Raw genomic sequence first — 12,826 nt, forward strand, 5'->3', positions numbered from 1 at the left:
TCTTCATTTTTGACACGTTGCGCGCAACTGTTTTTTCACCAGTATCATAACATTTTCTGCGATACATTTGGAAGAACCTATTTTTCTGTACGATGTGCGAGAAAGTTACTTTTTAGGCACACGAAGCGAAGCGAAGTGCACCTCATGCAGAAAGTTCTTTTTGACATGTCGGATTATACCATTCGCCTTCAACTCGTGCTATAAACCTTCATACGTTAAGAATCACCTTGCCGCTCTTGTTGCAAAATATATTATTATGTACATTTGGAAAAAAATACGAGTATGGCTATAACCGTAGCCGTTGACTGGAATTGTAACTCTCATACTCTTCAAACAGTACTTTGTGCTTTCGAATAGTAGTCGTTTGTAGTAGTAGTATAGCAGTAATTCGTCAGCAATCCCTCCCGGAATATGCCGCCAACGCTCTCCTGATGATCAGGTTCGACCTCACCAGCGCAGCGCTCACCGAACACCTGCCCATACATCTCCCGAACCTTCTTCCGTTTACCCTGACAACCTTCAACAATCCCCTCATGTTTTGATGATCAGACATTTTAATAATCTCCCCAAAACATCCAATTATTAGTTCCCCAAGCATAACCTCGCACTTTCCCATCCTTCATAGTTTTTAAAGGTCACGTGAATTTCCGAGTTCGTCTCGTATCGAGACCTCTTACTTTTCTCCTGCACTGTCAGGTTTTGAAGATCCGGCACAATCATTTCTATAATTGGTTACCCCCTTCTGATTAGTTATTCTGATGATAATGTCGAGTTTGTTGTGAAACAAGGGAGTGTCTGTGAGCACGTTCAACCCGTCTAGATTTCAATGTCACCCCACGTCCACGTCTCCTCTGACTGCATACCCAGCCTGAAGCGTGCCACTCCCATATCCCTGTTGCCTCCAATACTATTCTCGATATCCAGTACACGTAAAAGTCAGGCCTTTTCATGTACTCTGGTGAAATACAGCTAAATGAGGCATGGTCTCAGTCCCGGGGCTAAATACTTCGGCATTCGAGGATGGTCCCCAAGCTGATCACCTTCTCTTCTTGTGCCGCGTGTAGATTCCTCACTATTCAGTGTTCAGTGCTCTTCGACTTTAAAGTAGACATGGACATTATCTCTCGGTATTCTTATACACTCGTCAAGTGGCAGAGACTCTGTCCCCAATGAAGTAACCTGTACGTCATCTGCTCCCTCATCACTCGCACCACCACTTCTACTACTCCAGACACTGATGCTCTAGGTTGCGTTACCATCTCCGGTATATCTAGTTTATACTTCTCTAGCACGCTCTGCAAGTCGGGAAGTGGGTTTTACCACCCCTTTTCAGTTATTTCGCCTTGCCCAGTGGCTCTAGCAACTTCGGGTATACCTACCAATACACATTCCTTTGCACATAGTGCAGTTTCTACAATCTCCTATAAGGCCTGCGGCCCTAGCCCATCCGAGTCCTCAGGGATGTACGTATTGGCTGTGGAAATCGTTCTGGTTTTACCGTAGGATTCATCATCACCTTCCTAACTTCTCCATCCATCTCCCGGTACCGGGTTAACGTTGTCGAGATTCTTTCAGATGGGTACAACTTAACATGCAGATACACCAGCGCTGGTCTCACAGCGGAGTTGTATAGCCTTACCTTCTGTGAGAAAGCAAGTTCCGACCTGAAACCCATATCACTGAAATACATCCAGTTTTGCTCCAACAACGACATAGCACCCGATCCTAAAATGTCTGCTCAGTAACTGAAACAAAGGGAAATCCAAAGTTATAAACCCGGAGCCGCTGAGTTTAGCGGGTGCAGATTGCCTATGCTATCTCAGTGAGGTACCTGGGTGTTCAACTGGGGCAGAGACTGGGGCTTCAGCCTAAAGATCAGTCTATGGCTGTACAAGATGGTTCGGCTGCCGCCGCTGAAGTACGTCGCTGTAGTCTGGTGGCCCAGATTGAAGAGGATGGAGGTAAGGAACCGGCTCAAATGCCTAGAGGGAAATTTCCTGAGGGCAGCGACCGGGTCCACGCGAACCATACCCACAGACGCCCTGGACCTGCTTTCACTCGATCATCTTGTGGTGAGTAGGGCAGAATCAACAGCTTATAGACTCTTGTGCCAGAGGGAATGGATGTGAACGGGGCGGCAGACGCCAAGGTTGACATCCTCAAGAAAAATCCCTGGAACATGAGTCAAGATAGAATGATCAGGAAATACCAAATCAGAAAGGCCTTTAAAACCTACATCCCTGAGAGGGAGAACTGGGAAACTGTAAAGAAAACAGGCACCAATGTCATGCATTGGCATACAGATGGGTCAGGATACAGAGGCTGCTTTGGAGCAGGACTGTACGGGCCGGAGAAAAACTACCTGTGGACGTGGTCCTTAGGGACTATAACCATCATATTCGAAGCGGAAGTTCTGGCAATCAAAAAGTGGTCAGAACTTCTGGTGTCCCGGATGACAATTAACAAACACATTTTTGTATGGACAGACAGTCAAGTCGCTATAAAAGCTCTCCTCAAATCCAGTACTGACTCTAAGTTAGTCTGGGAAACCATGGAGAGCCTGGAAAAACTGGCGACCAGCAACAAGGTAACCCTTGCCTGGGTCCCAGGTCACAAGGACATCCACGGCAACGAAAGGGCAGACGAGCTGGCGAAGCAGGGGGCAATAAACGCGGACAGGGCTTCACCAGTGGGAGTTCCCCAAGCCGTGGGTGTAAGCCAGGGCCCGGCAACCTTCAGGTAGTCGGGAGCCAGCCTATTACTAAGGTCGGGATAATCCTCTCATCCTAATGGGTACCCAATTAGCCAACTGTTGTGAGCGAATAAGTCCTAGCAGTGACGATATTGCAACCAGCCACGTAGAGTGGCGTGCCAGTCGCATAAAAATGGCTGACCCGCCAGAATTGGCGCAAATTTTCAGTTTCCAATTTTAAATAGAAAATTGAAAAATTAAAATTTACAGTGAAAAACCCTCAAGAATATATTTAAGAATTGATTTTCGGTAATTATTATTTTCCTACCAAATAGTGCCACTCTAAATGTGAAAAATAAAAATTTGCCACGGTTATTTTTGGAAGATTCTATTATATATTATATTATATTCACGATGGTTTTTTTCATCCCCATTTCAATCAATCAAATGCTGGCATTTTCAGTCACGTGGTACAAGTAAAACGGTTTTACTTGGGATATTTTTCGAATATTTCCTCGTTTGTTGCTAAGCAATGACAATATCCAATAAACAATTGGTACGCGTTTCAAATCTCAAAACTGTCATTAGAAAAAATCAAGTTCAAAGACTTTACCTCGATATGAGCAGATTTGGAGGAGAATCCTTGGACATTATTGATCAACAAATTGAAAAAAAATTGAAAATTGAGATTTCCTAATGAACCCGTTTCGTCGAAAATCTCGGGCATATTTGTTATTTATTATGGGCTATCTCAGTTCTGTGCATTTCTAGTTTCTTCTCAGAATTCTTATTTTTATATCTCTTTATTCTTATTCATTTCCTCAGCAAGGTCTATTACAACTATTGCTCATAATATAATAATTAAATCGTAAAATAATTCGTGGACAAATAGTGGTATAAGACTTACACCACTATTCATCCACGAATTGTTTGCTTCATATTATTGGGTACAGTTACCGCTCCAGCTCAGGTATGGACAAGTATTTTATTTTATTTGTTTCATTGCTGCAAATATCGTCTGGAGACAAAATAATTGTCAAGGCAGATTCCTCATCATGAAAACATCGAAAAAATAATTTTTCCTCATATTGCTGCCTATTTCGAATAAAAAAAATTATATTTATAATTCAAACTGATGGAAAATCAAAATTCCCGCTCGATCGCACGGTGGCCCTCTGCCGGTATCGGTCGAACTAGAGCTCAAGCAAAGAGAGATATCGAATTAGAGCAGGTAGTTTTGTTAAGTGGATGAGGCCCCTGACTAACGAAGCTCGGGAGCCGCGTGAGCCTAATGAACCTAGGTTGCCGGCCCCTGGTGTAAGCCACATAAAGGAAAAGCTCCGACGAGAACAATCGGAGCGGTGGAAAGACACAATGACCTGCAGGAAGGCCAGGGCAATCATGCCTGGCCCCAGCAAGCAAAGGTCGAAACACCTAGTGGCCATAGACAGGAAAAGTCTGGCCACTACGATCAGGCTGTTCACAGGACATGGCAGATTTAAAGAACATTGCAGAGTCATTGGCATGGACTGGGATGGGTTGTGCAGATTCTGCAATGAAGCAAAAGAGGACAGTCTACACATCCTATGTGGCTGTCCGGCTCTAGCAGCAACGAGACTGCGCTGGTGGGTAACTGCCTTCCCCGCCGCAAATTAAGTCGCGAACAAGGATGCAAGGGATCTGTTAAGACTGGCAACAAAGGCCGGGCTGAACATATAATCCGCGCATAAAACAAGCAGAGCTACAGTAACTCTAATCTGAATGCGGTGGCATTGGGGAGGCTAGTCCGACCATCCACGTATTTAAATCTAATCTAATCTAAAACTGAAACAACCCGCCGTCTTCCCCCACTAAAAATGCCCGTCTCTATCCTATCAGTCTCTCCCCTCTTTCTCACCAATCCCCGCATAATACTTAATCTCACGGAAAAATAGAAACCGAGACAGGAAACATGATAAGGAAAATTATCAATGATTACAATTTTGCTTTCTGAGAGGAGACAGACGCAGATCCAGAGCGTGCTCCCAAAAAGGCCCACCGATCGGTCTCATCCAACTTTGTACAAACTCCTATTTCGCCAATTCATCGCGAATTAATTCCGAATATAACTCACCCATTATCGAAAACTAAGAACTTCAACAATAACATCTCTTAGAAAAGTCACCCACCTCTCATACGCACAGACGTTTTGGCGAATCAGTTCCCCCTTAATGCCACCGATAGAAAATTCGATCTAATGTTCCATACCAAGACGTTCGCCTAACCAAAATAATTACCGAAATCTTTGGAGAAGCTAACCTCAGATACGAAACCACCTCTAACTATAAAAACCCTTTCTAACTTGTAATTTCGATGAAATGCTCTGATTCAATTAAATGAATTGATTCGATGAGAATCTGGGACTAAAAATTTGGTGCGGCTATGCACGTGTCAATTTTCAATTGTAATGTTTTGCCAATTCGACATTGTTCGAGTTCATATTTATTAGTATAATTGCACTGTTTGGATTTCCAGGAAACTCACCTTTATTATATGATGGTGCATCATCATATAAACCGTTTTCTCCATTGAGCATCGTTATTCATCGAAAATCGCGGCCATACTTATTATTTACTACAGACCCCCGTTTCTATCCTTCGCTGTTTTGATTATTAATGAAAACGGAAAAGTAACGGATTTTTACCTATTCTTTGCATAAGATAATATGTTTATTATTTGATAAATACCCATTTTTCTGCATTCATCAGTATAACGATTTTGTGAGTGGAATCAGTCAACCTCAGTGAAGTTTTAGCTGCTAACTGTTCCAGCCCTGTTCTCATCGTCAAAATTCGTCTTTTAAAATTCTCATCAGTTATATTAATTTAGTCAATAACGGCTGATATGACTATTACTTATACGACAATTTATCTACGATTTTTTTTTTCAAATTACTGGGCGAACTTTACCCGGTAAAGTTATCGCTCCACCTCAGAATCTTGAACAATTGATCTATTTTATTTATTGAATTGCAGCAAAAATATCGTCGGAACGCAAAATAATTGTGAAGAGTGATTTCTCACCATGAAAGTATTGAAAAAAATTTTTTTCCTCATATTGCTGCATAAAGATATTTCGCATAAAATATTATATCTATATTTCAAATTGATGGAAAGTTGGAAATTCCCGCTTGATCACACGGTGGCCCGTTGTGGGTATCAGTCGAACCAAAGATCAAGAAGGGAGAGAAATCGAATTAGAGCACGTAGCTTCGTTAAGTGAATGAGGCCGCCGTCCAGCTCTCACTAACGATAGGAGCTACGTGAGCCCGATGAGCCCAGGTTGCCGGGCTCTACCTGCACTTCCCACTTATTCAGGTAGAACCGCTTCGGCTAGCTCTCGGCGAGTTCCGTAGTTCGTTTGCTCTCTTACTAGACTCTCATAGGTTACCCACGGCTTCCTTTAGCTGGATCTGCTCTCTCGATTCGAGGTTATTCTCTCCGGTTCGCTTTTTATGCTCGGGGCCGCCGTTAGTGGTCCATCGCGGTCTGGGTAGAAACACCGTCAGATGAGCTACATGCTCTCCGGGCCTTTCCCTAGGCTCCGGCTGGGGTTATGGATATTTTCGGTGATGACATCTCAGATCCTCAGACGGTCTTGTTATCGGTATCTTATAGCATTCGTTCTACTCAATTTCCTTTCTCTTGTATCGGTTAATCTCTCGGTTAGATTTGCCTTTCCTTGACGTTGACCCTCTTTCCACGACTTAGCATCCGGGGCAACCCAGACCTTCCCGCTTCCGTTCCATTCGTCATCGGCTTTAGCTTCTCGCAGGTAGTTTTTTCACGGTAACTGGATTATCGTCTTCGTTTTGGTTTTAGAGTTCGGACGGCATTTCTTTTTGGATTTATGGAATTTATGGATTCATGGATTTTATGGAAATAGTGTTGGCGCGAGGGCCAGATCCAACCCTACTCGTTCTGCCTCTTCATGTCCTTGTTTTTGACTATCTTTTCAATTTAGTATTTAGTTTCTTGGTGAACGAGGTTTACCGACTTCGGGTAAGGCAGGGCACGCCACTTCGTAACCCTCCCTTCGGTTTTTTAAAATTTTTTGTTGGTTTTTGGCCCATAAAAGGCTAACTGGCGCCACATTAATTTGGCAGGAATTTCAGGATGTGAGTATGAGAATGGGTGAAAGTAATAACTATTCTCGATCTCCGGGACGAAATCAGGAAAAGTGTCACAAGTATCATCCTATTTGAATTTAATACTGATGCGGGGGGTATCATACAAGTACGTCCGAATAGTATTGTACTAGTATCGCACCAGTATAGCACACTTTTGTCATATCTATTCCATCAGTGTTATAATAGCGCATCGTAGTTATGTTTTAAATGGATATGATAAGAGATTAATTTCAGCTACTAAAAAAGGTCCAAATAATGTTTAACTCACTATAATTGGATGTAGTGAAAGTAGCGGTATTTTATAATACTGATGCGATGAGTACGGCATAAGCACGCCCTAGTGGTATCGTACGGCTAGGCTGTACTAGTGTCATGAACGGCGTCAGACTGATGGGCCTGAAATCCCTCGGCTTAACATAGCCATTCTTTCCTAGCTTGGGTAGGGAAACGATTTTTGCATATCCCCATTGCTAGCACACGGTTTCCAGTACCACACTGGTTCTGAGTATTTCTGTCAGTAACCCCATGATGATATCCATTCCCTCTGCAATCATGCTCGGTAGATGCCATCCGGTCCTGGTACCTTTCAGGGTTCGCAACCTTGGGACTTGCACTGACCGTCAGTCTTCCTGGTGGTTTGAGGTAAGCTGTTCTGGTTCGTAAACTTAGGACAGTGTTCTTTCAGCAGAAGTCCTGTGTCTCTTCTGGCATCAAGATGTGGCTTGATAAGACAGTCCAGGTTTGCGCTCGTCAGTCTTGACGACTTTCGTTTGCCTCGAACTGCCTCTAAATTCCGCTGCTGGATGTTTCCAAACGTTCGTTCCTAACTTTAGCCAGGAATTTGTTGTATTCTTTCTGAAGACGCTGACGTTGTCCCACAGCTTGTCTCTTACGTGAACTGTTAAAAAAGTTTTCAACCTTATTCCATGTTTTCCTCAGCTCGCCCCTAAAACGCGATAGCATATTGTTCTACCAGTTTACCTTCTTGGTTCCTTTACGAGTACACATCTTGTAGCTGTCATCTAAAGAACATCTGATTATCTCGCCGATATATTTGGCTGTGAATTCCAGGCATCCTTTGTTTTCAATCTGTTGGGTATGTCCTGGACGCTCAATGCGAGATCGTCTCTGTAAGAGCCTTGGTTGGTGACGCAAAGCCAATGCTCAACTGGTGACGAAACCGGCCAATGCCATGATTAGTTCGTCACCTTCGCGAGAATTGTCTGATTGGTCATTAATCATCATGGTCAACTGATGTCCAACATAGAGAGTCAGTGCGAGAGATCGAAATTGTCGAAACAAACAATAAACCAACTAACAATTGATGATTGTAAAATTTTTCATTTTCCGACAAAGCAATTGTTTCCAATTTTCAAAAATATAATCGCAAAAAATCGTTTTATTAATAATGTTTTTAGCGAAATTAATCGTTTCAATGCATATTTGATCTCATGTATGGGGGGATCCACCGCCAAATCCACCGCTAGGGGTTCGCCCCTGGACCCTAGCGGGAGCTAATCCCTGCGCCCTATCAGAATGCTTCCTGAGAAAAATTTTCCACGGTACAAATGGTAATAACTGAAAACTCTGGCGCAATGGAGACTTTTCGTAGACTATTGCAAAAAATGATCTGTGCAAGATGTACGTGTCCTGTGAAAACTCTCCAACTGTCCAGATTTTGCGATCTGCATTCGTAGAAGAGAGAGTTATTGAGCGCTCTCTCTACGACGCTGAGAGAACAATAGCGCTAAGGGAGTAATAGAGAGAGCCATCAATTTTTATTCTAATATCCTAAATATCCCCTTCTGCTTCTTTTCTTTTTCCCTTTCTTTTTTTAAAATTTTTCTACCACCATTTAATTTGCGACATTCCGATCATCAATAGTGATCCTGGAGATCACAAGCGGACTGCCGGAAGGAATTGAATGAATCAGGGAATTAGCAATCCGATTTCTGTGAAAAGTGTAGTCTAAGTTTGCCGAAAGCAAATATTTAATTTTAATAAGGTTCTGAAGGTCTTACTTTTTGAGGAAGATTAAACTTTTGGAGAAAGTGTTCATATTTGATTGTATGCAACCGCATTGGATCCAGTTGTGAAATTGTAATATCTCGGCAATATTCCCAACTGATCAACTTGTGTTGAAGTCATATAATGAAATTCGACAGAAATGAAAAAATCTCAATACTCTAAACAAAAAACGCGAAGTCATGAGATACACCGTACTGTTTATCTGATTTTAAAAAAACAAAAGGAGGGCTTAGAAATCATGACTGTTAACCCGGATATAACAATTATTTGAAAATTAACTTTGGGAGAAAATTTAGTGCTACCCTCTACTGGACCACCAACCGTATTAAACCAGGATTCCGTTATTGAAGAAGATTTGATATCTATATGCAGAGGATAAAATTAATTTGGATTAAGAAGAAGACTTTTTGTACTCGTGTGATGCTCACAGGCAATGCAAGATGTGTTATTGTACGCACTTGTCGCACAATGTACTATTTTCATTAGATTTATTGAATTTGCCATTATGAATATGTACACAATAATAATTTCGATCTAATCCTGAGAATGAATGGAAATTGTTTTTTTTTCTGGTCTATACATTCATTGCATAAATCTTGAAAATATGCATGATTTGCAATGCTCGATTAATTCTGGATGTTATTTTGTTCATAGTTCGTTAGGAATCATGAAAGAATCTTTCTTTTGATTTCAGATTCTTCTATCTCTACCATTTTTCATTCTACGCGTATCATTATCGCTTCAACGGCCAGTATAGCAGTCTCGCTCTAGTTACTTCTTGGTTGTTTATCCAGGTAAGTCTTCGATGACAGAACTTTATTGATCATCCCGAGTTTTATTATTATGATCGATCCTTCTAATCCTTACAAAGGCGTTAAAAAAGCATCAAACTACAATAATGTTGTAATTAAGTGCGAAAAGACGGTCTATAATAGTTTATTATTTATATCGCTTGTGTTATTTCTGAAAAAGAAAAAAATTACCATCGTTATTACTTATAATAACTCGTAATTACTTATAATCGATATAACTCGATTTTCGAATTAGATTGAACATTACCAAGTGGTGAGTTTCAATGGTATTAAATTGAGATTGGTAAATCATCCCAAATTCAAAGATCCTAGTTTAGTATTTGTCAGAATTATTGCCACGTACACTAATTTGCGCGGTGAGCTAACCAATCAAGTCTTTCGAAGGACTCTTCTTTGATCGACGTCCAGAAGCAAAGTGCAAAGCAGAGCTTTAAAAAGAAATCTTTCTATGCATGATTGTTCAAAACTGTTCCAACCAGTTTCGATCAAGTATTATAGAAACATTAAATTGTGCCTCATAATTAGTATGAGAGGTTTCTGTACTAGATTTAAGCAGAGCTTAAAAAGAAATCTTTCTATACATGATTGTTCAAAATTGTTCCAACCAGTTTCGATCAAGTATTATAGGAAGACAGCAGAGCTTTAAAACGAAATCTTTCTATACATGATTGTTCAAAACTGTTCCAACCAGTTTCGATCAAGTATTATAGGAACATTAAATTGTGCCTCATAATTAGTATGAGAGGTTTCTGTACTAGATTTGCACGTTGCTTCTGGACGTCGATCAAAGAAGACTCCTTCGAAAGACTTTATTGATTAGCTCACCGAGCAAATTAGTTTACGTGGCAATAATTCTGACAAATACTAAACTAGGATCTTTTAATTTGGGATGATTTACCAATCTCAATTTAATATAATTGAAACTCACCACTTGGTAATGTTCAATCTAACTCGAAAATCGTAAGCCTCAAAATACAGGAAATATTTGTAAATGCATGGTTTAGGTCCACCAAAAACAGCAATCAGTGAAATGATAATTTCTGTGATCAAAAACCTATTGTTATCCTTTCCGTACTTCAAAAAACTTCTTATCTTTATGCGTACTTCAAAAAACAGTTTCGAGATAAACTCTGTTGTGCCCGAAATTCCTTGACCCCTCTCCCATCCTGCTGTCGCTGTTTACTCGACGAGTGAGTAATTTTAAATTCAATTCAATATTTTGAATTGCTATTAGAAGGGTAGCGGCGGATAAATCACTCGTCGTATTCGATCAGTGACGGTAAGTGGTCGGGTAAGGTAAGTTCAGAGCTTTGGTCAATGTGCTCAAGACGTTTTGGAAATCCATATTTCTGTGTCCATTGTCTATCAGTGTAGTAATATGTATAGTCTTTGGGTCTGACCACACCGCCACGTGATCGCTGTGGTCCTGGATATCGCAAGGAACGGTGCATTAACAGACATATTCACAAATATTCTTCTTCTCAATCCAAATGGTTTTCTTCTCTGACTAGAGGTACAGACAAGTACCAGCACAGTCATATCTCCTGTACTGATTCTCTCCGAATAAAAAGATAATCAGATCCTTAATTAAGTGACGGAAACCCATACAATCCAAAATAATCAGAATTGCGTGGTGGACCTGAACTAGACACTGACCAAAACGTTCTCTTTTCGTGATGCGCTTTAAAATACGAAAATCAGAAAAAAGAATCTTTTATGAGGTTAGATATGAGGCACTGTTAGTGAACAAAGGAAGTAAGAGGCTTATTCTTTCGGCTAGAAATACCCGCGCATTTGTAACCAACAATTAAATTGATCTCTGTTTAATTGCAGCACTCGATGCTTTATTTTTTCCACCATTATGAGCTCCCGGTGATTCTGCAGCAAGCTCAGCTCCAGCAAATCTTGTTACGCAACCACACTCCAGCCACAGTACAACCATCAACTCCCAGTACTTCCGCAACCACACCGGGTCCAACACCGACTTCTACACCATCTGGAAGTCCATCAACTCCAACCAATGAACAGACCCAACAGAACTACATCAGTGAACTGTCTCAACTAGATCTTAACTCCGACAATCCTGAAGGAGAAATGCGAGCAACATCTACCGCTTCAACTAGCAGTGAAGTCCGGTCGACATCAGAAAGTGATGAAAATCAAGGTTTGGTGAACTTCTCTTATCTAAAAACTTTCATAGACCTGAAAAATGCTCTGTTTCAAACACGTCGTTAATGATTACGCGGGTGGTTTACGGCTTCGGCGGCCATCTAGGCTTAGCGTTCTTCAGCTGGGTCCGTACTTGCATGGGTGATCGTTTAGTTCAGAGTTGGACAACGTCTGCTCTGAGAGCAAATCATGATCGCGACCTTTATTAGTACGTAACAAAAGGTAGAGAGTCCATTATATCAGGTGATGGGTCTTTACGATCCAGGTCCTACAGGTTCTTCTCCTCCGCTGAAATGAACCGAGGTCGGGTGATGCTAAAGAAAAGGACAAGTGGAGAAATGAGTAGATATGGAAAATTGAAGATTTTTCTTGTCATGGCGTTATTCATTTTACAACCTGACATTGTAAATGAGATGTGGAAAGAGCTTGTTTAATCCCAAAGCAAAGAACAAATTAGAGAATGGCATATATCAACATTCTTCCAACTACCTGTTCATGGCATGAAATTGATTTTTAGTAAAAATATGGATTGAAGAAAATTTTCTGAAGACATTTCCTCTTAAAAATACTCATTTTTAACATACAGAAATAACATTAGTAACTTGAAAAGCCGGAGACAGATAGTTTTTCTTCCATATATTTTTCGGGACGGTTGTTATCAGACAAATGTTTCAGAAGGTTAATTCACGCAAGTTGAATTTTTGTGACAATTTTATTTATTTTTTCACTGGATTATAGTCATTGTACATGCAGCTCGATCTCTCAGTGGCGTTCCAAGGTTAATAGCTTAATGGCAGGAGTGAAAATGTTATTTTTAATTTATCTCTTTATTCCCTGATGGTTGGCACCCAGAGCTAACCCAGAGTGAACCCAGACTGGGTTGTGTCCAGCAACCCAGTCTGGGTTGGGCAAAAACACAGAGTTGAGGTTAAATATTGAATTTGGAGGAGATCTAAA

General features: G+C 41.0%; 1 protein-coding gene across 2 annotated transcripts in view; it reads left to right on the plus strand.

The window, feature by feature from the left end:
* LOC105269916 (membralin) overlaps positions 1 to 12,826 on the plus strand; it is an 88,456-nt gene that overhangs the window by 65,561 nt on the left and 10,069 nt on the right. For both annotated transcript variants that reach the window (XM_011310518.1, XM_011310519.1), the window contains 2 exons: positions 9,583 to 9,682; positions 11,534 to 11,864. In XM_011310518.1, the coding sequence (XP_011308820.1) occupies positions 9,583 to 9,682; positions 11,534 to 11,864 (431 nt within the window). The remainder of the gene's footprint in view (positions 1 to 9,582; positions 9,683 to 11,533; positions 11,865 to 12,826) is intronic.

This window comes from Fopius arisanus, unplaced genomic scaffold (assembly GCF_000806365.1).
Source record: "Fopius arisanus strain USDA-PBARC FA_bdor unplaced genomic scaffold, ASM80636v1 scaffold00076, whole genome shotgun sequence".
Classification (NCBI taxonomy): Eukaryota; Metazoa; Arthropoda; class Insecta; order Hymenoptera; family Braconidae; genus Fopius; species Fopius arisanus.